The sequence below is a fragment of the Prenolepis imparis genome, unplaced genomic scaffold (genome assembly GCF_030444845.1).
Source record: "Prenolepis imparis isolate NDT839.2.m4 unplaced genomic scaffold, iyPreImpa1.0 SCAF_4, whole genome shotgun sequence".
Lineage (NCBI taxonomy): Eukaryota > Metazoa > Arthropoda > Insecta > Hymenoptera > Formicidae > Prenolepis > Prenolepis imparis.
Window position 1 is genome coordinate 44,745 of NW_028141162.1, and position 26,243 is coordinate 70,987.

Consider the following 26,243-nt stretch of genomic DNA (forward strand, 5'->3'; position numbering starts at 1 on the left):
TCTCACTCCGGCTTCCGGCTTCACTCTGCAGACGGAATGCTTGGTCTATGGACATATACGTCATTATACCGGCGGCCATTGCGTGAAGCGAATTTTTTCTTCCAATCATCTCTAATTACGATGAGGTTGGCCGTCTTTATTATGCCTGGTCGGTGGAGAATGCAATATGGCTACGGCGAGGGTTCGATTGGATAAGATGGTAGAAAATGGCATGCAAAGTGTTATTAAATTTTAGTGAAATGTTTACTTGTTCCGGTTGTGTAGAATGGGAGGCTGCATAGGTATAACTAGGGCAAGAAATGCCTCAGTTAATGACACGTCGGAAAATTCAACGAGAACTAATTCGGGTGAGAGATTGTGGTGTGTAAAAGAGATTCGAAGATCAGAAATAAAAGATATATGAAATGTCAACTAACCTTGAAATTACTTTATTTTTGTCTTTATATTCGAGAGAGATCTATATATATTATATATATTAAGTGTATACATTTATCTCTGCTCAATTGTCAAGTACAATACTTAGAAAAGTAAAATTTAAATTTTATATATATTCATTTATACGTACGCACGCGCGAGTGTGTGTGTGGGGGGGGGGGGATTTCACACATGTAGCATACTGCAGATTAATTATAATCTAACAATAAGATAAAAGATTTATGATTGATTTTTACAATATATAGATAGAAAGATGTAAATTAAAGTTGTTGAAAACTTTTATATCAATTTTATTATTTATATTGCAATAACTTTTGATCTTTATATATTGTAAAATTGAGATTTGATTAATAGGTCACATTGCAAGTGCAACTTTGAACTGTACAACTGCATACAACTGTAAAAAAAAAAGAAAATTTTAAAAGATTAGAACAATCTTTATATATTATTACAGATTTTTGTATTGTTCAAGTATAACACTCCATATAATAAAAATTTATTAAAGCAAACAGGCAAATATACAGGGTGATTCATTTTAATCTTAACAGGCAAATATCTCGAAAAATACGAAAAAATGTTTCATACAAAAGTTGTAGGATTTGATCTCAAGGTCAAAGTCAGGTCACCATCAGATTTCCCCCTCGAAATCCTACAACTTTTATATGAAACATTTTTTCATATCCCATATTTTTCGATATTTGCCTGTTAAGATTAAAATGAATCACCCTGTATATAAAACTAAAACAATATGAAGATATGTAGAAAGCAATATGTATTTGTACATATATTTTGATAGAAAAAGATAAATTAACTTTCCTTTACATTTATTTCTATAGGAAATACGAGAAAAAATCATCTTCTATGTCATGAGGTAATCAGATGGAAATCAGATGTACCTCTAACCGAAGGTCAGTTAAGAAGTAAGCGAGATGAGTTTTGGGACACAGCACCAGCGTTTGACGGTCGCAAAGAGATCTGGGACGCATTGAGGGCAGGTGCAACTGCGGCAGAAGCACAGGACTATCAATTGGCACAAGCCATACTAGACGGAGCTAATATTTCTGTACCAAATGGTTTCTTAACAGAATGTTACGATGAGTTAGGAACTCGTTATCAAGTACCTATTTATTGCTTATCCTATCCAATTAATATTGTAAAGGAAGATAGTGGAAGAGATTCACCTGCTGATTGTTCAGGTAATTAAAATTTGTAGAAACTTGTCTGTAGAATATATTTTGAATATAATAAGAATTTAATTAAATTTTGCTCTTCATTACTTATATTTATATATTAATTTTGCATAGAACCGGTTGATGAAGGAACAGAGCAAACTTTAAAACTCAGACTATCGACTACTTTAGGAGAAGTTAAATTACCTGTTTATAGCAACGACACTATTGCTATTGCAAAGAAAAAATTACAGGTTAGTACAATATCAATTATATTTATAATTTATAACTCTGAATGTTGTGCATGTTTGCATATGTTATATATAATAATAATTGTGATTCTCATAGAGTCAAGAAGGTTTGGAACCATCGCGTCAAAGATGGTTCTTTGGTGGTAAATTATTGGGTGATAAAATGCATATAGAAGAAGCAAAAGTGCAACCAGGTTATGTAATACAAGTAATTGTAAATCCAGAAAAAACGGATAGCAACTGTGCAAAAGCTAGTTGAACTTGTGTGTAAACGTGACAAAAAGTATGTTCTATCGGAAATCAATAATAGGCATATTTTTACTTTTTGACAAAATTCATTAATTGCATGTCAAAATATATGTATGTTTTTTTAAAATTTTTTATTATCTATAATTAAAAACAATTTGGACATAAGAGTTTCGTATTATGAATTTCTATTTAATGAAATCATGAATTAAGTGCAATTATAATTTTGTTTACACTACATTATATTTATCCATATACATTGTGCAATGTAAAAAAAATTATGTAAGAATAGCATTTAAGAAGAGAGAGAGAGAGAGAGAGAGAGAGAGAGAGAGAGAGAGAGAGAGAGAGAGAGAGAGAGAGAGAGAGAGAGAGAGAGAAGTAGAGCGCAAATATCAAGTAGGAGCATATCTTTACAAATTTGATTATCTTCAATATATGCTATAAGCAAATTGACTGAAAAATATATGATTTATTTATATTTAAGCAAAATATATAAACATTTTTTATAATTTATGCACTTTTTAATAGCAAAAATCTTTCACACTTATAATTGTATATAAAAGTCATTATACAAAAGTTACATATTATTGAATTATACATTAAAACAGTATAGTTATTTGTGAGTTAATATTTCGAGTAATACAAAGTGTATACACATATAAAGCATAGAATATTATTTCTTTTGCAAAATAAGGAGAAAGTAACTTTTGATTTTAATAGGATCATTATCTCATATTACATTACTTACGAATGCAAAGTATATACCGATATTGGAATGGACAATACTGGACAAAAACAAAATATAATACTCACTTGTAAAATATATCTAAATTATATCTAGGAGATGTTTAATGACTTTCTACTTGCAACACTACTGAGTTTCTCTTAATACATATTCTTCACCGACTATATTTCAATTTCAAAACATTAATCGTTTTATTAACACTATGTAATATAATAATATAATAATAAGTCTAAATTTGTTTGTACTATCACATATTATTTTATTTTTTCGAACAAAACCTAAATTTTATAGGCCTAATTGTTTAAGTACAGTTAAAATGTAAAATATAAAATTTTAACAACTAAATCATAGAAGAAAAGTATAATAATAAGACTAAGAATAAATTTGCATTTATCTCATAAAAAACAAAATTATGAATTTTATATATAATGTGTGTGTATGTGTGTGTGTGTACATATATATAAAACCAATAGCTTTGTTATGTGCATGCAACACACATACATAATATAATATTGTATATATTAGAGAGAGAGGGGGGGAGAGAGAGAGAGAGAGAAAGAGAAATTCTCAAAGAGTGCTTTGCATCAAATAAATCAATGATTATCATTATCAAATGAAAAAATTTGTTCATCATGCTCTTGTATTTTATATATAATACTTAAACTATATATATAAAGAGAGAGAGATTTACACTGCCCAGTCTCGATTAATTTATCAAAATTTTAATAGTTTTTACGATACTTAATTTTTCGAATTGTATCAGTCTTTTTTCCAAAAATGTCAATGGGCGAAAATTTATTCTATTAAAAGGCAACACAGGGAAGAGGATTGAAGAGAATCTATAATATTTTAAAATAACTAACAATTGTAGAAAAATTGTATTTATACACATAAAAATTATAGTATGTAATATTAATTATTAAATACTGTTCACATTGCAGAGTTACAATAATGCTAATAAATTTTTTTTATCAAAGTAATGTTAAGCTTAGCGGGTGTGTATAATTACTTTGCAACAATTTTAAATACACCCAAATAATAAAAGAACCAATACAACTTTTATATGATAAAAATTGAGCGTAATAATCATCTATTCTCTCATCAAATGTTCCATGTGCATAATACACAAGCACATTGTAACAGCTCAAAGAATATTTAATAAGATATCTATATTACATAAAATTTATATATATGTGTGTGTGTGTGTGTGTGTGTGTAAATTACGTCTAACAATAATTAGTGTAAATTTGACCGTTTTTTTAATATTTATATTTTTCTTTGTATCTATATAATACCTAAAATATGGTTCTTAATAATATTAACACTCAGTTTAATATATTAAGCAAAAGTGTGATGTTACAATTGTCGCTAAAATAGGAAGAAAATAACTCTTGTATAAATAGAAATTGTTACAATGAAATGTATAATTTTAACTGCCTGATAAAAAAAAATGGTACTTAATAATACTGTATTGGACCAATGCAAAGCATTCTAAAATTAACAAATAATTGGCGATAATAGAATAAGTGCCCTGTAAAGATTGTCTTCTTCCATATATGAAGAAGAGTTAAATAGTAAATTATATTATTTAATAATAGAAAGAAGAATATCACTTAAATATACAATTTACACATATTTCAGAATAACTGATTAAACAATATCAAAGCACTTGTTTTATTTCAGAACAATGCTATGCAAAAAATATGCACTTTACTTTATTACATTGGTATCTTTCAGATTGTTTTTTAAGATCGTGTTTGTGTATGTATGTGTGTAGTTATAAACAATAAAACTAAAATATTGTAATATTTTACGTAAAAAGCTATATAAAAAATATTTCATGTTACACATGTATTTGACAATATACATGTTGTTTAGAAAAGAAGGTTGTGTATACAATATATAAGATATTAATTATTAATTATTATAAGACTCTCTTGTGAAATAAAGCATGAAAATATTGAATATAAGTTCTACATTCTAATTACTTGGATATAGTTATATAATTATGTTATAAAAAAATGAATAAAAAAATAGCACATTTTTTCATGGATAAATATCTTTCTTTATTTACATAAAAACTTTCTGTAAAAAAGAAAAACTTCAACATAAGTTTTGAAATTTTTGCTATACAGAGTTTTACTTAAATACGATTTATTTATTAAATTTTCCTTAGATATTTCAATTCATGACATAACCATATTATGGTACTTAAAAGTATAAGACTACCAGACTGATGAGATGCAGCTAATGTTAAAGGAACGTGAGTTAATAAAGTCGAAATGCCTAAAAATACTTGAAGATAACCAGCACAAAGTACAGCAATTATTGCCTTTCTTCCTCGACTAGGAAGTTTATATTTACAGGACATAATACCCAAACAAGTTATTAATGTTATAGTAGAAATTCCCTGCATTAAGAAAAAAAAAATTATATATATATATACAGTGAAATATGAGGCAATAATGATTGTATATACACAGCTTACCAAAATTCTGTGATCAAATTGGACAGTGGCTGGATTTTCTGTGAAATTTTTTAATATAGGAGACATGGCAAATATATCATCAGGTATCCATTTATCTGCCATTTTTGGGAAAGTATTATATACAAGACCAGCATCCATTCCAGCTACAAATGCTCCTGACAGAGCAGTGCAGAATATTAATCCTTTTGTTGAATAGATTAATCCTTTAAACCTTCTTATCATCTTTAGTGCATTATTTGTAACTTTGGTATCAGAGAAATTGATAGCTAGTTTTTCAGCAGGAATCAAATGATCCAAAGTATTATAAAGAAATCCGGTATATATAAGCAATGCTAATCCAAGATGCGCAGCTAAACGATATTGTGATACTCGCGGCACATCGGAAGGTTCCACAAAACGATCTTCTAACCCTGATTTAACCATGTACCATCCCATGAATCCTTGTAAGCCAATTAATAAACCTAAAGCAACAATACGTGATTTCATTCCACGTTTTAGCATACCCTTATACCAAAAATATGTTGCTGGTATTATAAATACAGCGCCAATTAAACGTCCCCACATTCTATGCATATATTCCATCCACCAAATACGTTTGAATTCTTCCAATGTCATATTTAGATTCGTTCTACACAAAGTATATATATGTTCATAATGTATATCTCCCATATTATCATTAAATTTTTTTTATATTGTCGCATGTGTATACTTCTTACATTTTATATTCAGGAAATTGTTTGTAGCGTTCAAATTCTGAAAGCCATTGAATTTCATTAAGAGGCATTTTTTCTCCTAGTAATTTCCAAGTAACTATGGATAAACCTGATTCCGTGAGTCGTGTTATGCCACCTGAATGTACATATATATATAATATATATATATACACACACGCACACACAAGAAAATTTTGTTATTTCATAATTTTATTTATATTATATGTAATGCTTATCAATCACATGTATATGTAATGCTTATCATAAAGATTAGATAAATTTTAATTAGATGCCAATGTATTAAATCGTGAAACATGAATACTGTTATACTTAAAATTCTATTTTCCATATGTTTTTTCTGTAATAATCTTCATTATATTACAAATACAATAATAATATGCAAAATAAATAATAGTACCTAACGCAACTGCTACAAAAACCATACCGCCACAAGTGAGCAACCAAGAGCCCACAATTCTGTCATATTTATCGTTCCTTTTTGAAACATAACCACGAATTGCGATATTCACTTGTTTAAGCGGTCTCTGTCAATTAAAATTAGTACATACATCTATTAGTATTTTATAATTATTAATGTATCACAGAATTTATATTGAAAATGTACAACTTGTCATGTATACGCCACGCTATATACATATAGGTGGAAAGAAATAGTTTATTACCTTTTGAAATAGGGATGAATAATATGTCTTCGAGGAAATATCGTTACATCGAATGATGTGAGTTCTTGCATTCGTGAAAAGGCATTGTCGGCTAAGAGTATACTTCGTAAAGTTATACGCTCCGAATATTTTTGTACGATATCTCGCGATATTCAACATGTTGTAATTTATCAAACAGTTTATTATATACATATGATAGATACGACAAAATCATACTACACACATAAATAACACATGAGACATTAGTAGAAATCTTTCTCAACTGGTATATCGAAGATCGAAGTATAATATTATACTTGTATAAATATATGTTGGTGTTGTTTAAAAAAATATTTTTTTGGTTAGGGGCAGCCGGAGCACAAACTTTCGCATAAACGCGTATTCAATAACGTATATACATACGACTTCAGTTCAGCTGCTGAACTCCCATCTACCACCTCCCACTCCCAATTCCCAACAACACTGGCCTCTGGCTTGGCTGCCTGGCTTTCATCTCTCTCTCATGTCTGCATGAGCAGAACCAAATAAAGCCCCTTGCACAATGCTAAGCCACAGTATACTTAAAGGCTCATTCAGACAGGACGCGTCAAGCGTCAAGCAGCGAGCAGCAACCAATAAGCGAGGCAATATTTTTTACGCCATTGCTAATATTACCTCGCTTATTGGTTGTTGAATGGTTGCTGCTCGCTGCTTGACGCTTGACGCGTCCTGTCTGAATGAGCCTTTATACACAGTAGGGACACACAGCGTCGGAACCTTTGATCTTTTTCAGCTGACCTTTCAGCAGTCCGCCATGTCTTTAGGTTGCAGCACCGTATCAATATTTTTGTTGTACCCATTAGGGTGCCGTCACATGGGGCGTAACTTGCGTAAGCGTAACCAGCGGATCGCCAATCACCGAGTTATTCCGATAGAGCCCTTCGTCGAGCTCTATCGGAATAACTCGGTGATTGGCGATCCGCTGGTTACGCTTACGCAAGTTACGCCCCATGTGACGGCACCCTTATTCCGATAGAGCTCGACGAAGGGCTCTATCGGAATAACTCGGTGATTGGCGATCCGCTGGTTACGCTTACGCAAGTTACGTCCCATGTGACGGCACCCTTATTCCGATAGAGCCCTTCGTCGAGCTCTATCAGAATAACTCGGTGATATGCGATCCGCTGGTTACGCTTAAGGTGCCTTTTCATGCTGATGCTCGACGCTCATTTTTAGCGTCAAAAGACGTCACGTGACCAAAAATAAAGATACCAATTCGTCAATTTTGGTCACGTGACGTCTTTTGACGCTAAAAATGAGCGTCGAGCGTCAGCATGAAAAGGCACCTTTACGCAAGTTACGCCCCATGTGACGGCACCCTTACGCTAGGTCCACAATAGGTGATTTAAGCCCTAAGCCTTAAGAAATTGACCAATCACAGTCGAGTTTTCTCCTCATACTTGACTGCGATTGATCAATTTCTTAAGGGGATCCTAGTCGGATCCTAAAGTTAGTTCTGTCGGTACGGCAGAACCAACTTTAGGATCCCCTTATTATTTTGGGATATCTTTTTATTGACTATACAGATCAATAAATCCTTTTCCACGATTAAAGTACTTATAAAAACGGACCGCGTTAGCTATAATTCCATATATAAATCATATAAAAATAAAAAATTACAGTTTTGTTATCGGCTTCTTTCATGTCAGCTCGTAACAATACTTATTTAATAAAAATAGTTCTGCAGTTTATCTGTGCATAAAATATAGTATACGCGATAGGGTTAACATGAAGAAATATTAGTAAACAATAAAAAGTGAGATTGCAAGTCTAATAAAAAAGTTAAATATTAAAAACATTTTCACGCATATGTGTGTGTATATGCGTATACGTGCATATGTTTGGATATGTGTGGTGCTAACCTATCGTGTGTATATGTGTATACGTGTATATGTTTGGATATGTGTGGTGCTAACCTATCGGAGTTCGACCATCCGACTAGGATCCCCTTAAGGCTTAGGGCTTAAATCACCTATTGTGGACCCAGCGTTACGATACGTCGGTTCACATCCGGTGCCGATAAAAAACGAAGAAGACACATCGGTGTCAAAGCAATTGCGGTGAGCGTAGTTTACTGTGTGATTTATAAGAGTACGTTCAGATATTTAATAGTCTCTCTGAAATGGCAAACCTAACCAAGAAACGCCATGCTGACAATAATCACATGGAGGTATTGTATTGTCTTATATATTTGTTTAATGAATGACTGTATTTTTTAAATAATAGAATTGATCAATGAAAATATAACTCATATTTAAATTACTCATTACTCGATACTCATCCTTCACATAATTTTATTACGCATTATATATCACATAATTCATTGTATTTAGTTTATCTTTTAGATAGAAACAATTAATGGTATACAAGGAAAAGTTAAGCAGCATACAGGTAAAAAAAGAGCTAAGAATGTACAAGGTGGAGAACAAAGAAAGGTAAAATGACACAGCTTATGTATGAATATATGTGTATATATATATATATATATATTTTTTTTTTTTTCTTAAATGTATCGTGTGCATCCAATTTTAAATAACAAATGTTTGTCATAGATATCAGTCCCAGCACATAGATATTCGCCTTTAAAAGAAAATTGGTTGAAAATATCTGCACCCATTGTTGAACATTTAAAATTACAAGTACGTTTTAATCTGAAAACCAGAAATGTTGAAATTAGAACAGCACCAGAAACTCCAGATATTGCGCATCTCCAAAAAGCAGCAGATTTTGTGAAAGCGTTTATTTATGGATTTGAAGCGGAGGATGCGTTAGCTTTATTACGTCTGGATGACCTTTTTGTGGAATCGTTTGAAATACAAGATGTTAGACAACAGATAAAAGGTGATCACCAATCTAGAGCAATCGGCAGATTAGCGGGCAAAGGTGGAAGAACAAAATTTACTATTGAAAATGTAACAAAGACGAGAATTGTACTAGCAGACACTAAGATACACATACTTGGTTCTTTTCAAAACATACAGTTAGCTCGTAGGGCAATATGCAATTTAATTTTGGGTAGTCCACCTTCTAAGGTATATGGACAACTTAGAAATATAGCTACTAAGATCTCAAAACAATAGTTATTTATATGTTGTATTTGTATCACATATATGCATATACAAAATTTTTTTCTTGTATCGAGTTTGTTAATAAATTGTTCTTAGCTACAATTCCATGTGCACATTTAAAATAAAACACCATATTATATATTATAAGATATAATTGAGCATATTGCAAGTAATATAATGTGGTAACAAACACATGTTGATAAGAAAAATGTGTTTATATAAAAAAATTTATAATAAAATGCGATAATATTACTGATTATATATATATATCACCTCACAATCAATAATATGCTATACAGAATGTCCAATTTTAATCGATCATCCCTAAAAACTTTTTTTTAATTTTTGATTATACAACAAAATGTTTCAAACAAGAATCGTTTGATTTGAAAAGCACTTTTCAGAGAAGAGTCAGAAGAATCATCTTCTGTCCCTCTTCAAATCAAACAACTTTTGTTTAAAACATTTTGTTGTACGATCAAAAATAAAAGTTTTTGGGGGTGATTGATTAAAATTGGACATTCTGTATATATTACTATATATTATATGTAAAATCTCTCTATCTCTCATCTATCAAATAATTTAGATTCATAAAAGTATTTGATATTTATATTTACGTGGCACTTTATTAAGAACTAATCTACCGTCATAACTAAGAGACGCAAATGTCCAGGGATCGGCAGACGACCATTCCACTGCATATACGCTATCTTCGTGCTCTTCGTATCTTCCTACGAGGCCATCTTCTAATCTAGAATGTCAAATATAATTTCTAATCCGTTTGTAAATTAGTTACAAAGTACTATTGCATTGTAAAATATATCTATTTACTTTCTTTTCCCACAATATTCATCATTTTGTGAAGGAAATTCATCTTCAGTTGACACCATATGTCCAAATGGTTCAGATGAAATAGATGCAATACTGTATAATATTACTCTAGAGTCACTACTGGATGTTAAAACCAGCTGATCGTGAAAACGATTAATTCTTATGTTCCATACCCAATGCGAGTGTTCCATACGCGATAGTACAGGTTCTGTCGGTAATCGAATATCCCAAAATTTCATATATCCATCGTCACCACAGGTGGATAGAAAATACTGACGATTTGCATTAAAATCTAAATCCCTGGAAAACAAATTGTATGTTAAAGTAAAAGTAACATGCTTCAATTCCTATCAACGTCAAGGGTTAATTTTTATATTACCTAATGATTTGCGAGTGTGCGGATAAAATAGACCAAGCGGCATTGGCTGGGCTTCTAAAATCCCATCCACGAACGTTATTTTCGTTTAAAGTTACAAACTGATTGGCACCATTATGAGGATTCCATTTACCATTTGTAAATCGTGGCTGACCTTTGCCTGTCAAAGTACCAGATGCTGCTACCTGGAAATTGTGAACACAGAAACATTATTAAATGTTTTCAATGTTTTAAGATTACATTAAAAGAATATAATCCTATGCAAAGAAGCAAGGAATTAATACCTGTGGCCCTTTGTTTGCTAAATCCCACAAAATAAAATTATTATCTACCACAGATACAATCTTTTTACAATCCATAGGATGATAAGCAATAGTTTTAAGATCGGTACCATACAGGGTTGTATCAATATCTGCTAATTTATCGAGTTGCAAAATGTCATTTGTATATTCTTTTATCTCGGGAAATTTCCAAATAGCTCCTTTCATCTGACATGTGCCTTCCTCTAAAAAGATAATTAAGCTGATAAAAATTATTAGAAAACATTTAAAACTGCAAAAATCTAACTATTAGTAAATCCAATCTCTAATTGATTTGACAATAAAAAAACTTATAATTCAGAAAATTGAAGATGTACATGTGACAATAAGGCTCATTTACCACTCAAATGGTTATAACATGTAATAAATACATCAGGTTCAGTTGGAGAAGCTTGTAAGGACCAAATTTCTCCTAATGGATGCTGAAATACTTGAGTTTTTAAATTTCCTGTTTCTTCATTAAGTTCCACCAAGTGAATTTGATTATTGCTAAAGTTTAAAGATTGCGTTCCTATCAAAAATCTTACAACATCAGTTTCAGCTGTTTGAGCAGACAGTGCTCTAGTCTAAAACATAAAAGAATAGAGTATTACTTTAATATAAATTTATTTACATCATATTTATATAAATAATTGTATTAAATTTTATTATTTAGCAATATAAAATAATGTAAAGTAAAAAAGGAAATATAGATTTTTATTTAGCATTCACAGAATTAAATTTATACTTGGAATTCGAGTCCATATATGACAGGATTATCATTTTCCATTTTGAAATAATGCGTTTCACCATATAAACTATGATAAGATAATTATAGATACATTAAAGAGCTTGCGTATATAAACAAATGTACATATATATTTTTTTGCATAAAGTAGAGTTAACCTTTTTACAATCTGTCAAAAACGCACACAGTGACATAGACATACAAAGTACATAGATAGAACATTAGCTGAGATATCGCAAGATTCTTTGCCCTGATTGGCCCAAATGCTTCGGAGCAAAAAAAAAGCGTCGATAGACCGATAGAGTGCATCCTACGATCTACGATATATATATGTCACAATCTAAAGACTGTGTATTGTATGTTCTATAAGGATCTAGCACGAAAAATCGCGCCGTGACTGCCGTGAGTCGATATGCTCATGCTCTATATTGTGCACGCGTAGTTTAATATTTTACGATAGTGATTAGTTGATTGTGGACTGTTCGAAGCGTTGTGGCAATCTGTAGACAAATAAAGCATTTTCGGTTATGGCTACGTCACCAAATTTTGATTTAAAAGAGAGATTAGATGTTTCTTTCAAGGATGCAGCAGCTCTGAATTCACTATGTAGGAGTATATCTTCCGGTACGTGTGTGTTACATACATACACACACACACACACACACACACAAAATATTATGCAGATTTTTAAAAATATTTTTTATTTCATTGCACTTTCTTCGATTATTGAATAATAGTAGCAATAAAAAAAGACCAAAATTAAGTTTTAAAATAAGTCTTACTTTATAAATATAATTATAATTTAATAATATATATATATATATATATATATAATGTAATATTTATTATTTCTCTAGTACCAAGAAATTTTAGATCACATGTTCACTGCCTTGATTCTTTTTGCTACCTTGTGTAATTGTGTCTATTGTATGATTTAACTTTAATTTTATTTAGTGTATTAGAAAAATTGATAATTTTATTTATCTTACACATACACACACACACACACACACACACACACAGACTCAATCCATATATGAAGTTATGAAGAATATTAAAACGCTTTTTTTCAGAGATAGAATCAGGTTCTATGAAACTTTGCACTTTTGTGGAAACACTAGGTTTTTACATGACAGATCAAAATGTTCTTACAAGAGAAACAGGGGTTACAGCTCTTTCTTCTGTTTTGTCACAACTATCCCAAGATTATCTTACTGAATCAGAATTGTATTTTATTACAATATTTTATTGTGACAGGATAAAGGATCATTATAGTATCATACCATCTGTATTAAATGGTATTCTAGCACTTGTGAGTATTTATTTTAAAGATCCTCTCTTTTTATATCTCTTAAATCTTTTCTTCTGTTACAAGTGTTTATTCGTAAATTTTGTTTTAGGTAAACATGACTCATTTACCTCAAAATACACCACTGTCACTGTTAAGAGTTATGTTTGAGCATGTTCAGTGTCAATCTCAGCTATTATTAGAACGCCGCAAAATATATTTAATATTAAAAATTTTGATAGAAAACAAACTAGACGATTTGAAATCCATGGGATCAGATTTAGTTTATGGTATCATTAGTTCTATCGATGGCGAAAGAGATCCAAACAATCTTATGTTATTGTTTAATGTATTGCCACATTTCATAAAGAAATTTCCATTGGGACATTTAACCGAAGAAATGTTTGAAGTTATGGCATGTTATTTCCCAGTTGATTTCAATCCTGTAATTATGTTTATTTTTCTTTGTTTCGTGCAATATTTAAAAAGATATAAATATGCTACTTAAAAATATTAATTGCAGTCTGGCACAGAGGATCTAAATGTGACACGGGAAGATTTGGCAAAAAGTTTAGCTCCCTGCTTATGCATTATTCCAGAATTCGCAGATTATTGTATTCCTCTTATAATTGACAAATTATATTCCACTCATAGGATTGCTAAACTCGATTCTTTAAATCTATTACGTGAGGGCGTTCAAATATTTGGGCTGTTGAAAGTGAAATTGTATCTACCAGAACTATGGACAATTTTAAAGAAAGAAATTATGCCAGGGACGGATGTCGAAATAAAAGATGCTGCTTTAGAAGCAATAATATCTTTAATTAAAGTTATATCAATCAATGAAGCTGTTTGCAAAAATTTTATCGACACAATAATCATTGACATAAAATTGTCTCTATGCGATGTACAACTTAGTTTGTATAGACCTGCTCAGAGATTATTGGAGATAATTGCAATAATTAATAAAACAATATGTGTGCAAATTTTGCAAGTCGTAATACCTTTATGTATCGGTCAATATTCTACAAGGAATTCATCAAATGACAAAATTACATTGATAGAAACTTTAAATAATTTTGTGAAAATTTGTTCACATTATGGCTTCTGCATTCAAGGTAAATTGCATTACAAAATTAATGTTGCATATATGATAGGAATTTTTAACTTTAACTTTAACTATATCGCTATTTTTTATCGCTCTTTGTGAATTGTGTATTGTATGTAATGATATTAATATATTTTATGCATACATGTGTGTAAAATATGTTATTAATGAAAGAAAATTTAATTTAGATGTTGCAGAATTAGCATGGACAAATATACTTCAAATATATTTAGATGGCTTGAGAGTAGAGAATATCGAACTGAAAAGCAAAATATTTGTCGGTTTAACGATTCAAAAGGCTTATTTAAACGACGTACAACGCACTATATTCTATAATGCAATATGCAATGAAATTGAAACAGGTTGCGACGAAATACAAATTATATGTCATACAGCTATTATAGATTTTGCCACATTGTATCTTCAAGAAATATTATTGCTAGTTAAAGACAGATTATTATTATCAAATATAGGTGAGTTTATATACAAATATATATACATAATTGATAAACTTATGTCAAAATAGAGTGTGAATAATATTATTGGAATGTTCCAGATGAAACGAGAGTAGAATTACTGAAACGTAGGATAAAAGCTTTGTCAGCGGTTGCAAAAATATATGAATTAGGTTATACGATTCTTCCGCAAATTGTTACAATGTCGACAAACAATATTAATACTGACATATGTATTACAGCATTACTGAATATCCAGAAGTTAATTGCCTCGAAAAAATCTGATTTCAATATACATCGATTTCTATATGAGGAATGTCATATTATTGATAAATTAATTTCATACAAGACAAATGTAGTTGATCAAAGAATATTGATATCTAATATTTGTCAATTAATTGTACGAAATCTTACAATCGAAGAACAATACACAATTCTAGCAAAGTACGCCGTGGCTTTAAATACAAAAACTTTGAAAACTGATGTTACTATAATAATGAATCTTTTCATTCCTTTACGGAAAGATATTAACTTTAATATTACCAATGATATGATGGAAAATTTGTGTAATATAGCAATCGGCAATCGCAACCCGGATATAAGGCAAACAAGCTGTAAATTTTTATCCGTTTTATTAAATAAAATGGAGATGGAAGATCTTAGTCGAATTGTACCTTATCTCGAAGACAAGATAAATAATAATTTGAAAACAGATAATGATATCGAACTAAAGCAGCATACAGTTAATTTTCTAATTTGGATAACTAAAGCATTTGTCACGAGAGGATATTGCAAATCTCAATATTTTTTGGAAAATGTACGTGCGCGATTGAATATGTATATATATATATATATATATATATATATATATATATATATATATATATATACATACACAATATATATATATATATACACACAATATATATATATATATATATATATAACATATTTTAATGCGTAAAAAATGAGTAAATACATAATATATTACTTTGTTTTCACAGCTTACACATTTACTAACTCACGATGAAATGGGTCAATTTGTAAGCGAACAATATCAAATTTTAGTAAGTAAATATGAAGATACTTTAATAGTGGAGAATTTCTGCAATGTAAAAATTTTTTATAAACAAAGAGTGTTTGAATATTTGTTACGACAAACTATTAGTTTTACAAGTTCAAATAGACAGAATTATCTTATCGCTTTGGTACATTTATTGGAACAAATGCCTGAAGAATTATTGTTCTTGCATTTGACCGAGGTAAGTTCCTTACCTAATTTTTCACAAAAAAATAGTAAATGACAATAAAATTTTGATTAATATATCGCGTTTTGTCAGTTGGTGCCATTACTGATCGAATCTCTAGCTCTTAGCAATGAGTATTTAATTCTATGGACTTTGACGTCACTTAAACTTTTACTCGATACAAAACACGACATATTTTTTGATAATGTACAGTGTGTTATACCGAGACTTGTGCAACTGTCAGCACATCAAATTATGGTAATTACACACATCAATTTTAGTTTTTTAAACCATTTTATTTCATTACTATAATTATCTAACCCTATATTTTGATATTAATAGGGTGTTAGAATAGCGGCTCTTGAATGCTTGACGCATTATGCTAATTATCCCACTGTTTTAATCAATCCATACAAGCAAGTCGTATTAGACAAATTGGGGATAGTGATCGATGATCGCAAACGTTTAGTCAGGAAAGCTGCCGTAGAAACGAGAATACGATGGTTTATAGCAGGTGCATCTGGGATTAAAGAGTGAATGATATTGCAGTTTAGTTTTACATATAAATTCATATGTAATATGATATTATATAGATTTTATATTTTTTGCTTTATTTTATATATTCTGAAAAATGTAAATTTTTTATCGTTAAATATAGAAGTGTGTTATATCTAAAAGGTGGTGTGTGTGTATATATATATATATATATATATATATATTAGGGTGGTCCTTATATGGGTTTTTTCAGAATTTTAATGTTGGATAGTCGTAAATCGGCTTTAAATGTGAAAAAAAAAATCTCTAATTTTTTCAGATTTTTATTTTGAGCCCTGAGTCTCCCTGTTGGCACGTAATTTTCTTTTTCATTTAAAAAATATTTATTTAAGTTAGTTCTAGTCTAAAATAGCGACATTTTATGAAATACGTTTCATTGCCGTGAAAATAGTAAAACATCGTATATGAGGTATTTCACTCGAGTTGTGTGTGTTATACTACACACAAATCGAGTGAAAAAATTTAAATTATTATTTTACGGAGTAATCAATATATCGATTAATTTATTATTTTCCATTGATTTTTTTTTGTTGAAGATATAATTTTTTTTGTATTCTTTTTTAATACAGCTTATTTTCTTGTATTGGTAGTCCTGATGATACATTGGGCTTTTGTTTTAGGTATTTCACGTGCAAACAGGGAGACTCAGGGCTGAAAATAAAAATCTGAAAAAATTAGAGAATCATTTTTTCTACATTTGGAGCTGATTTATGACCATCTAACATGATCTTCCATTTAACGACCACCCTAATATATATATATATATATATTTGCTTTTATTTGGATATTTAATTCACAATATATTTTCCTAAAGCTAGCGCCAGACTATGCGCAATTCGTAATTCACGATTCGTAATTCATGATTTGTAGAGATTCGTTGGATATTCGGGAAGATTCGTTATTTGCAAGTGTAAGCCGTCCACACTATTTGCGATTCGCAGTATATCAGTGTATAGCGCGACATGGATAGATCGATTCGTAATGATTCGCGTCCTTTGAGTTTCGTCAAAAAACCGCTTGGCTAGCGAATCAGTGCGAATGGTGAATCACGCATGACGAATCGACGAATTTTCCCTTCACACTATTCACGAACGTTATACAAATCACAAATTACGAATCACGAATTGCGAATATACGCGCATAGTCTGGCGCTAGCTTAAGCATCTTCTCTAGGGTTTCCTTATATCCATCCATCTCCCGGATACCTTTCTTAATTGAATAAAGAATTGATTTTCGTGTAAATGGATTAAAATCACAACCAGACCAGCTTAGATATGCTCAGTGCGAAGCAAGCATGGGCGATGGTGAGAATATATGCGAATATAATATTCACTTCACTTATTTGCTTTAGGATATTATTAATATTCTACTCTTATCAAAGTATCAAAATTAAATAAATGTGAAATATTGGAGAATTTTTCTCAAATTTTTAACTGGAATGAAATTTTCCTTGTCAAATATTTATGTGTGACACACGTATATACGCATTTGTAGGTGTGGTAAAGAATGGCGCGTATAAATATGATGATAATACAAAATATATCGGAGATTGGAATCGTAAGGGATTGAAACACGGCGCCGGTTTGTTAGTTCTTCCAGACGGGACACGATACGAAGGAGCATTCCAAAATGGATTATGTTCTGGCTTGGGAGTTATCATATTTCCCGATGGAGCAAAGTAAGTGTATATCGCACATCGATATCGCGTTTCAGTCAATTATATCGTTGTATCTCTTGTATGTCTATAAAAAAAATTTTCTTTTTTTTCTTAGATACGAAGGAGAATTTATGCAAGGATGGTTCCATGGCCATGGTGTATTTTGGAGAGCCGACGGAATGAAATTCGAAGGGGAATTTCGCGGGGGTCGTGTCTGGGGCTTAGGCAAGTTATATTAGATATTATAATAAATTAATTATGGAATTATAATTATGGAAGTTTATAATCTCTTTTAATATAAAACGCTGTGACTGTTTTTAATAAGGAGCTAAGAGCTTTTTATATAAAATATTTGCATATTATATTATATATATGGTATATATATATATAATCACTTACAATAAGTTGTACATTAATTATAATTATTGGATAGGTTTAGTGACTTATGCCGATGGATCGCATGGATTTCCGAGGAATGAAGGTTTTTTTCAAGATTGTAGATTAGTAAGACGACGACGTTGTCCGGATATAGTACAAAAGGCGCAAAAAATTTCTATGATGGCGCGTGCTCAATGCAGTTGAACGAAAATAGATGTATTTTAGTTAAAATATATGATTAGAGAAAAGAAGATATATACAGGGTGAGTCATTTTAATCAATACACGCAAATATCTCATCGTAAAGTAAGCACGATGGAAAAAACTGTTTTATACAAAAGTTGTAGGATTCACAAGGGGACACCTGATGGTGTCCTTGACCCTGACCTTAGAGTCAAATTTAGGGGTCATTTTAAGGTCAACTTGATTTTTAAAAATGGAACCATCAATTTTTCATATATTCTTGTAGCTGGCGTCAAGACCTTTTCAAAACACTATAATAAGATATTTTTTCATAAAGTACTTTTGAGTTATGAGACTTATAGTAGCGCCATTAAACTGCTGGTGGTATACATTTGGTGCTCGGCGCCTTATGTCTGCTGTGTTATGCGCAGCATACGATTTTTTAAGTCTCATAACTCAAAAAGTACTTTATGAAAAAATATTTTATTATAGTGTTTTAAAAAGGTCTTGACGCCACAGCTACAAGAATATATAAAAAATTGATGGTTCCATTTAAAAAAATCAAATTGACCTTAAAATGACCCCTAAATTTGACTCTAAGGTCAGGGTCAAGGTCACCATCAGGTGTCCCCTTCTGAATCCTACAAGTTAAATAAAAGTTTTTTCCATCTTGCTTATACTTTACGAGATATTTGCGTGTATATTGATTAAAATGACTCACCCTGTATATATATATATATATATATATATATATATATATATGTCATACACTTTTGTTGCTAGCTCTTGTATTTCTCTCTGCAAATATTTATATATTTTTAAGAGAAATAAAATAATTTAAGTATGCTTTACTTATAGATATATATACTTTTATTTGAACCTGATGAGACGGGAGAGAAAGAGAGAGAGGGGGGGGGGGGAGGGAGATCATTTTATTCACTCACGTACAAAACTTTAATTTCTGAAACATTTCTTGCATTTGAGCAAGTACTCGCATTAATGTATGCGAGTACTTGCTCAAACATAAACATGTATCAAACATAAACATGTGTTCATATAAACATGAACATGATGAAAAATGAAATACACATATTTTTACATATTATAGCTATGATTAAAATTAAAATTTTAATGCAAACAATAATTATGATGCATATATATTATCAATTTCTTGAATTGATGTCATTTCTTCGGTACAAAATGTTATTATAACGAGTTATTTCAAAAGAAAAAGTTGGAGAGAGGGATCAACAAGGCTAGACTACTTTCCGCTCGGAGAGGCGTGGTCTCCAAGCCGGATGTTCCAGTTTTGAAGACATGAAGGTACGGGGTAATATCAGTCAATGTATAAAAAATTGTCTTTAATGTTTCGATGCAACAATAAAAAATCTTATATATTATTTCACTTTTATATTTTGTTATACATACATTGCATTCTCTATCGAACATTCTACTGCAATATGCAAAGATCGAAATTTTAAATTTATAGGAACTTATTAAAGTTATAGATGTAGGCATTAAGATAAGAAATAAGTTTTACATATTTTTCTACATTTTGTGTCCTACTTTCTTTATTTTATTTAGAGAAAGATCGTCTTTAAAATTAAAAAAATTTGTTTAAATATACGAAGAGAATTAGCGTTTTAATCTTATAGAATATAGAATGTAAAGAAAGAAAATAAATTCAAATATACATATAATATTGATATCGTGTGTATATATACAGGGTGTTAAAAAAAGGGGTTACATATATTTTGAGAACAGGTAGTATTGATCAAAATAAGAAAAATAGGTCTAATGAACATGGGTCCTACAATTAATTTCTTCGAAGATATAGGCTATATATACCTTTCTATTTGAGCTTATATTGTCCTTTTTTTATTGATCGTATCACCTTTATATTGTAGTAAATAAAAGAGAGTATATACTTTTTACTTATTAGTTTTGCTGTAGTAACATTTTATATAATAACATTAGATTTGTAGGTATCAGTATGAGGTTTTTGATGCATGTCAGTAATTCAAGAACAGCCAGGTGTGTTTGAAAGAATGTGTGATTCTCTGAGACGTAAGACTAAAAAATTCATGACAATGAATGGGAATCACATAAAGCGCACCTCCTATAATGCTGACTGCAAACCTATTATCTTTTGTTTACTATAATGTAAAAGTGATATGATCAATAAAAAAAATGTAAGACCCACGTTCATTAGACATTTTTTTCTTATTTTGATACTACCTGCTCTCAAAATATGTAACCCTTTTTTTAAACACCCTGTATAAGCACTTTTAAAAATTCAATGTAGCCTTTTTGTTAAGAATACCTAATATATGTTAAAAATAATAAATCACAAACAGCACAATATGCAACAAAACAAAAACATAAAGTTATTAAAATAGAATATAATATATTTTTATATTTAAAGAGATAGAATTCCTTTTTGAAAAAGAGTATATATATTTCTCATCTGTTCTTGTGTAATATATTGAAAAAACTTTATATATCAAAATACATATTTCAAATATAGTATAGTATAACTTATTCTTATAATTATTAATATTCTTATTGGAACAGTATATCTAAAATTTTAACGAGAAGGACGTTTGCGCGCACAATGGCGCAATATTAAATTTATCCTTGACACTATCTCCCACCGTAGGAACTGTGTATACACATCGAAAGATTTCGGTGGTTCGTCGTTTGTCCGCCAAGTATAAAAGTACCGATTGTCACCGAGAGTAGCATTCGTATTTTGGCACAGACACAAAAGGTAGTCAAGTCGTAAGTTTTCCTAAATAAACAATGGCAGTTAAGGTAAGTGTTACTTATATATTATACTTAATATGATCCACAACTATATAATATTATACAGGGTGTCGCAGACCACCCGTACACCAACGTTTGATACAAAAGTTTCTTATTTTTTCACGTACAATTCGAATCTGTAATAAAAAGTACCATGTTCCCCTCAAAAAATTCAACTTTCGGTCCGGATGGCGTATTTCCGGTCGGAATAAAAAGTTGAAAATATCACCATTCGATAGAGCATACCCGATTTACTTAAAAAATGTTCGCAATTTTTGATAAAAGCCATTTATTTTCATTTTAAAAGGGGTGTATGGTAACGGGTGGTCTGGGACACCCTGTATATAATTTTTTTTTATCAGAAACAAGAATAATATGATATTAAGAATACAAATTGCATATGGTTCAAAATTTAAATCAATATTGAGTGAAATCTTACATTTCAGCTATTATTTGTAATAGTTTGCGTTTTGGCCGCGGCCAATGCCGGCTATGTCGGAGTATCTCCCACCTTACAATATCAGATTGCACCAATAGCGCATGTTCAGCCCCATGCTATCACGTCGACGTCCGATAATATATTACGTAGCCATGGTAATTTGGCACAAGTAGCTACGCAAACGAAAACCATCGATACCCCTTTCTCCAGTTCGAGCAAGACTGATATTCGCGTGAGCAATCCGGCTGTCACGTATGCGCACTTTACTCATCCAGCTACCCCATTGACGTACACTGCTGCTGCCATACCGGCGACGGCGGCTGTACGTGTTCCGGCCACTCTCGGAGTCGCTTACTCGCCCGCGGTCGAAGTATCTCACATGAGTTACAGCAGTCCAATTGGAGTTGCTTACGCCTATTGAATAGAATCGATTACATATATTTGCCTATTTTTTATTCTTTTTATATGATAATTAAATATATATATGTATATGCGCACACATATTCAAGTATTTTCTGCAATAATTTTGTAACTCATTGTGTATACGTAATAAATTACGTTTTTTAATGACACTAATATACATTTTTTATAACTACGGTGATTATACGTCCTTTTATTCTAAAGAACAGTCCTTTATTTCAAGTAGCTGTCATCCTTTAGATTTATTTATTTTGTTTTTTTGAAACTCATATTTGTTCTTTATTTTTTTACAATTTTGTTCTTTATTTTTTACTTAGCGTTTCAAAAGTGGTCTAATGTCAAATGTCGTATCTCTAAGAAACCATCAAGAGTTTTGTTTCATCATAGTCGAATCAGTTTCAAACTATAAGAATACGTATATATAGATTTCTGATAATCACAAACAATTATCATTTTATTTTGCTCGCCAATATATATACAGGCGAATTTGAATTTTTAATGTGGAGGTAGTAACTTTTTATAACAAAGCCCTAAAAGTTTCAGATTTGTCCTTTATGGTGTATTTATAACCCTTTTATAAAAGCTTTTTCAATTTTTCAATCTGTAAATTAATTTACCCCAAGTGTGTAATTTAATTAAGTCAATTTTTTTGAATAATATACGGTGTAAAAACTATACATATTATACATATATATATATATTGTAAAATATATCGCGTAAATAAAACAATTTAGACATAAAAGTTTATTTGTATATGATAGAGGCATTGGGTAAAATATAATATATTGTGTACTCTGAGAAATAGAATAAAGTCCAAATATCTTTATATATGGAATTTTTTATTACTAGTTTATGTCTTTTGTTTGGTGCTCTCTTATTAAGAATTTATTATTTAGAATTAAAAATAAGGGAAAAAATCTTTTTTGAAACAAAATTTAGTAAAATATATTAACTTTAGAAAATTGTGAGATATATATTAGCAAATTGTATATATATATATATATATATATATATATATATATATATATATATACATATATCCTATATTAAGAGCGATATTTGTAAAGACTGCGACGTATGATAATGGGATGTAGCGGTAGCATATTTTACGCTGGGTCCACAATAGGTGATTTAAGCCCTAAGCCTTAAGAAATTGACCAATCACAGTCGAGTTTTCTCCTCATACTTGACTGCGATTGATCAATTTCTTAAGGCTTAGGGCTTAAATCACCTATTGTGGACCCACTGTTATATCTCATTCAATGCGAAATTTAGCCTAACTTAAGTCCTAAAGGTGCAGCTAATCCAATAGTGGCGGGTTGGGCCCACGCAGCGGCGGGTTGGGCCCATGCAGCGGCGGGAGCGATAGCGGCGGTCAATGGTGCTGCAACATTTAATGTTAATTTAAGTAGACATCAGAAAGGGGGGAAAGGAGGGGAGGAGAGAGAGAGGAGGGGGGTGTTTTAGGAAAGGAAAAAAGACTTAAATTTCTTCGCAAATTGATTGTTTACAAGAAAGTTACAGAGTGAATTACATTATATATATATTATTATTTGATCAAGAGCTATATATGCACATCATATGTCTACGCATATATGTCTCATTTCACAATGACGTGTCTTTTTTTTTTTAAAGATATCTATCTCTTTTTTTTATTAGGCATCCGCCCGCGTGACTCGCGAGATATTTTACGGATGAATAAGTAATTAATTTTGTTTCTTCTATAAATTGTTTTATAAATCATATTAGAATAATTCGTCGAAGGCAAAAATGAGACGAGCAGAAAACAAATAAATGTCATCGATTGTCAGATAAACATATATTATACAGGGTGTCACTTAAAGACCGCCCACTAAGTACATAGCGTTATTTCTTATCAAAAAATAAGTCGAAAAGTCCTGAACAATTTTTTTAAACACTTTATAATGGAGTAATAATTCAGTATAATAATTCAATAATAATTCACTTAATAATAATGGAGTAATAATTCAGTAAACCTTGGTAAATGTGTATTATTCACACACACTGTGCGACTGACTGACGTGCGCCAGGATAAAGCTGAATCGGCGCTGTTTGGCTGTTACTTTACTGAATTATTACTCCATTATTAAGTGTTCTAGAAAAAAAATTGTTCAGGACTTTTGGACTTATTTTTTGGTAAGGAATAACGTTAATAATGTACTTAGTGAGCGGTCTTTAAGTAACACCCTGTATATAATATATATATATATATATATATATATATATATATATACACTATACATTAAAATATCTCATTACTAACAAAAGCGTTCCATAATGATAAGATGGGAAATGTTATTATTGCTGTGCCTCTTAGAAAATACACCGATGTTAAAATATTGATGGATATTTCGCTCGTCATGGTCGTTTGATATACTTTAATTATTATATTATTTAAGCGTTTGTTTAAGTTAGAATTTGTACTGAGGAAGACTAAGTAAGTCGAAACGTCTACATGTTAAGAATTTACATGTTATTAATTTTAAGAGCATGATTAAATGAATTTATTATATTATATTACATCTATTTATTTGCTCGTTAGTTGGCCTTTCACTATATTCCATTATTATTATTTATTGCGTTATATATACATACATACAATAAAATATAAAATCATTATATATGATATTAAGAGTATTAATAATTAATTAAAATTTTTTTTCGATGCTATTGTATATAGTATTTCGTGCTTTTTTCATAATAAAAGATTACCTTTTATGAGGGGAGCAGTAGCAATTGATGGCAATGCGATCGTAGCTGGTTGCAGGACGATAGCCGCGGGTGCCGCAAGCAAGCCGCCAAAAACGCCAATATTTGCGATAGCCAAGAGGCAACCACAGATTACCAAGAACTGCAAGATTTAACAACGCTGATTAATCTTCAAAATTTTACATTTCTATAAGTAAATGTCTCGTCAATACAAATCAATTAATATTAATTTCGACTACGTTACTCATCTGCATATATATATATATATATATATATATATATATATATATATATATATATATATTCGTAATGGAGCATTTTTATATAAAAGTGCCATAAAAGCTTTTATTGATAATGCGCGCGTTTCTTCTTATAGGATTAAAATTTTAGTATAATATTGCATATATATTGTATAAATTGTTATATTTCTTTATTACAATTAATAGGAATTTATGACAGAATACATATATCAGGTTTAAAAAATGTCCATAGGACATCCAAAGGATGTCATTTTCCGAACTTGTGTTCTGTTATAGTATTGTGTTGTAGCATTTTTAGAAATATATACGAACAAACATGACAATCTTGAATCAGAATGTTAATTTCGCGTTACTTTTATTAATTTCTATAAAGCCAGCGAATTTATGCAGAAATAGACAATCTTATAAACAGAGGCTGCGTTAGCCGCTCCGCAGAAACTTACTTTGAACATGATGTCGTTCTGTTTTTCTACTTCCCGTTCAAGTACGAGGAACGAATTGAATGCTCTGTCTAAATCTAACAGCCTATTTATACGTGTGCTACAGCGCAAACCTGTCTAGTATACTTGGTGCATTTTTTCCCAAAAACTTGGCATTTATATGTGTATGCATGCTAGCGGACGCT

General features: G+C 30.6%; 8 protein-coding genes across 12 annotated transcripts; 5 read left to right on the forward strand and 3 right to left on the reverse strand.

Moving 5' to 3' along the window:
• The first annotated feature begins 128 nt into the window (after positions 1 to 128).
• LOC145935532 (ubiquitin domain-containing protein 1) lies at positions 129 to 4,807 on the forward strand. 2 transcript variants are annotated; one of them, XM_083036983.1, is made up of 4 exons: positions 129 to 360; positions 1,272 to 1,631; positions 1,740 to 1,858; positions 1,953 to 4,807. In XM_083036983.1, the coding sequence occupies exons 1-4, from the start codon at positions 300 to 302 to the stop codon at positions 2,112 to 2,114; spliced, it is 702 nt and encodes a 233-aa protein (XP_082893109.1). In that variant the 5' UTR covers positions 129 to 299; the 3' UTR covers positions 2,115 to 4,807. The 2 variants fall into 2 exon arrangements, with proteins under 2 accessions (XP_082893109.1, XP_082893108.1); XM_083036982.1 differs by having other exon boundaries at positions 130 to 347; positions 1,953 to 4,798.
• A 144-nt stretch (positions 4,808 to 4,951) lies between these two features.
• On the reverse strand, positions 4,952 to 7,224 carry LOC145935531 (heme A synthase COX15). 2 transcript variants are annotated; one of them, XM_083036981.1, is made up of 6 exons: positions 6,734 to 7,224; positions 6,469 to 6,595; positions 6,054 to 6,186; positions 5,841 to 5,965; positions 5,338 to 5,492; positions 4,952 to 5,259 (listed from the first exon to the last, which is right to left on the reverse strand). In XM_083036981.1, the coding sequence occupies exons 1-6, from the start codon at positions 6,923 to 6,925 to the stop codon at positions 5,011 to 5,013; spliced, it is 981 nt and encodes a 326-aa protein (XP_082893107.1). In that variant the 5' UTR covers positions 6,926 to 7,224; the 3' UTR covers positions 4,952 to 5,010. The 2 variants fall into 2 exon arrangements, with proteins under 2 accessions (XP_082893107.1, XP_082893106.1); XM_083036980.1 differs by having other exon boundaries at positions 5,338 to 5,965.
• A 1,441-nt stretch (positions 7,225 to 8,665) lies between these two features.
• On the forward strand, positions 8,666 to 9,909 carry L(1)g0004 (RNA-binding protein pno1). The gene is made up of 3 exons (XM_083035567.1): positions 8,666 to 8,942; positions 9,118 to 9,207; positions 9,325 to 9,909. Exons 1-3 carry the CDS (start codon positions 8,895 to 8,897, stop codon positions 9,850 to 9,852), a joined length of 666 nt encoding a protein of 221 aa, XP_082891693.1. The 5' UTR covers positions 8,666 to 8,894; the 3' UTR covers positions 9,853 to 9,909.
• A 117-nt stretch (positions 9,910 to 10,026) lies between these two features.
• On the reverse strand, positions 10,027 to 12,392 carry LOC145934804 (EARP and GARP complex-interacting protein 1). 3 transcript variants are annotated; one of them, XM_083035566.1, is made up of 6 exons: positions 12,279 to 12,392; positions 11,708 to 11,933; positions 11,332 to 11,552; positions 11,051 to 11,232; positions 10,672 to 10,971; positions 10,027 to 10,591 (listed from the first exon to the last, which is right to left on the reverse strand). In XM_083035566.1, the coding sequence occupies exons 1-6, from the start codon at positions 12,303 to 12,305 to the stop codon at positions 10,429 to 10,431; spliced, it is 1,119 nt and encodes a 372-aa protein (XP_082891692.1). In that variant the 5' UTR covers positions 12,306 to 12,392; the 3' UTR covers positions 10,027 to 10,428. The 3 variants fall into 3 exon arrangements, with proteins under 3 accessions (XP_082891692.1, XP_082891691.1, XP_082891689.1); XM_083035565.1 differs by having other exon boundaries at positions 12,253 to 12,347; XM_083035563.1 differs by lacking the exon at positions 12,279 to 12,392 and adding an exon at positions 12,095 to 12,272.
• A 185-nt stretch (positions 12,393 to 12,577) lies between these two features.
• Positions 12,578 to 16,874, forward strand: Mms19 (MMS19 nucleotide excision repair protein). The gene is made up of 9 exons (XM_083035562.1): positions 12,578 to 12,718; positions 13,168 to 13,406; positions 13,495 to 13,827; positions 13,906 to 14,500; positions 14,679 to 14,963; positions 15,047 to 15,762; positions 15,950 to 16,207; positions 16,286 to 16,450; positions 16,535 to 16,874. The coding sequence occupies exons 1-9, from the start codon at positions 12,622 to 12,624 to the stop codon at positions 16,727 to 16,729; spliced, it is 2,883 nt and encodes a 960-aa protein (XP_082891688.1). The 5' UTR covers positions 12,578 to 12,621; the 3' UTR covers positions 16,730 to 16,874.
• An 803-nt stretch (positions 16,875 to 17,677) lies between these two features.
• Positions 17,678 to 19,782, forward strand: Rtp (MORN repeat-containing protein retinophilin). Its single transcript, XM_083035568.1, has 4 exons — positions 17,678 to 18,051; positions 18,242 to 18,425; positions 18,520 to 18,629; positions 18,838 to 19,782. Exons 1-4 carry the CDS (start codon positions 18,042 to 18,044, stop codon positions 18,984 to 18,986), a joined length of 453 nt encoding a protein of 150 aa, XP_082891694.1. The 5' UTR covers positions 17,678 to 18,041; the 3' UTR covers positions 18,987 to 19,782.
• Positions 19,783 to 21,672: 1,890 nt separating this feature from the next.
• Positions 21,673 to 22,648, forward strand: Cpf1 (cuticular protein CPF1). Its single transcript, XM_083036407.1, has 2 exons — positions 21,673 to 21,778; positions 22,216 to 22,648. Exons 1-2 carry the CDS (start codon positions 21,767 to 21,769, stop codon positions 22,627 to 22,629), a joined length of 426 nt encoding a protein of 141 aa, XP_082892533.1. The 5' UTR covers positions 21,673 to 21,766; the 3' UTR covers positions 22,630 to 22,648.
• An 802-nt stretch (positions 22,649 to 23,450) lies between these two features.
• Positions 23,451 to 26,161, reverse strand: Cpf2 (cuticular protein CPF2). The gene is made up of 3 exons (XM_083036408.1): positions 26,062 to 26,161; positions 25,362 to 25,500; positions 23,451 to 24,012 (listed from the first exon to the last, which is right to left on the reverse strand). The coding sequence occupies exons 1-3, from the start codon at positions 26,068 to 26,070 to the stop codon at positions 23,900 to 23,902; spliced, it is 261 nt and encodes an 86-aa protein (XP_082892534.1). The 5' UTR covers positions 26,071 to 26,161; the 3' UTR covers positions 23,451 to 23,899.
• Between the last annotated feature and the right edge of the window lie 82 nt (positions 26,162 to 26,243).

Excerpts from the sequence above, each read along its gene's own strand:
- Rtp (XM_083035568.1), top strand. Across the intron at positions 18,426-18,519 it reads ATATTTCCCGATGGAGCAAA|ATACGAAGGAGAATTTATGC; the intron begins GTAAGTGTATAT and ends TTTTTTTCTTAG. Across the intron at positions 18,630-18,837 it reads GGGTCGTGTCTGGGGCTTAG|GTTTAGTGACTTATGCCGAT; the intron begins GCAAGTTATATT and ends ATTATTGGATAG.
- LOC145934804 (XM_083035565.1), bottom strand. The coding sequence starts at position 12,294 with ATGTCTATGTCACTGTGTGCGTTTTTGACAGATTGTAAAAAG. Across the intron at positions 11,934-12,252 it reads TTTTGACAGATTGTAAAAAG|ACTAGAGCACTGTCTGCTCA; the intron begins GTTAACTCTACT and ends TTTATGTTTTAG. Across the intron at positions 11,553-11,707 it reads ATGTTATAACCATTTGAGTG|AGGAAGGCACATGTCAGATG; the intron begins GTAAATGAGCCT and ends TTATCTTTTTAG.
- LOC145935532 (XM_083036982.1), top strand. The coding sequence starts at position 266 with ATGGGAGGCTGCATAGGTATAACTAGGGCAAGAAATGCCTCAGTTAAT. Across the intron at positions 348-1,271 it reads TTCAACGAGAACTAATTCGG|GAAATACGAGAAAAAATCAT; the intron begins GTGAGAGATTGT and ends TTATTTCTATAG. Across the intron at positions 1,859-1,952 it reads TTGCAAAGAAAAAATTACAG|AGTCAAGAAGGTTTGGAACC; the intron begins GTTAGTACAATA and ends TGATTCTCATAG.
- LOC145935531 (XM_083036980.1), bottom strand. The coding sequence starts at position 6,925 with ATGTATATAATAAACTGTTTGATAAATTACAACATGTTGAATATCGCG. Across the intron at positions 6,596-6,733 it reads ATTCATCCCTATTTCAAAAG|AGACCGCTTAAACAAGTGAA; the intron begins GTAATAAACTAT and ends TTTAATTGACAG. Across the intron at positions 5,966-6,053 it reads CAATTTCCTGAATATAAAAT|AACGAATCTAAATATGACAT; the intron begins GTAAGAAGTATA and ends TACTTTGTGTAG.
- Mms19 (XM_083035562.1), top strand. The coding sequence starts at position 12,622 with ATGGCTACGTCACCAAATTTTGATTTAAAAGAGAGATTAGATGTTTCT. Across the intron at positions 12,719-13,167 it reads ATGTAGGAGTATATCTTCCG|AGATAGAATCAGGTTCTATG; the intron begins GTACGTGTGTGT and ends GCTTTTTTTCAG. Across the intron at positions 14,964-15,046 it reads ATTATTATTATCAAATATAG|ATGAAACGAGAGTAGAATTA; the intron begins GTGAGTTTATAT and ends GGAATGTTCCAG.
- Cpf2 (XM_083036408.1), bottom strand. Across the intron at positions 24,013-25,361 it reads TACTGCTCCCCTCATAAAAG|CACCATTGACCGCCGCTATC; the intron begins GTAATCTTTTAT and ends TAAATGTTGCAG.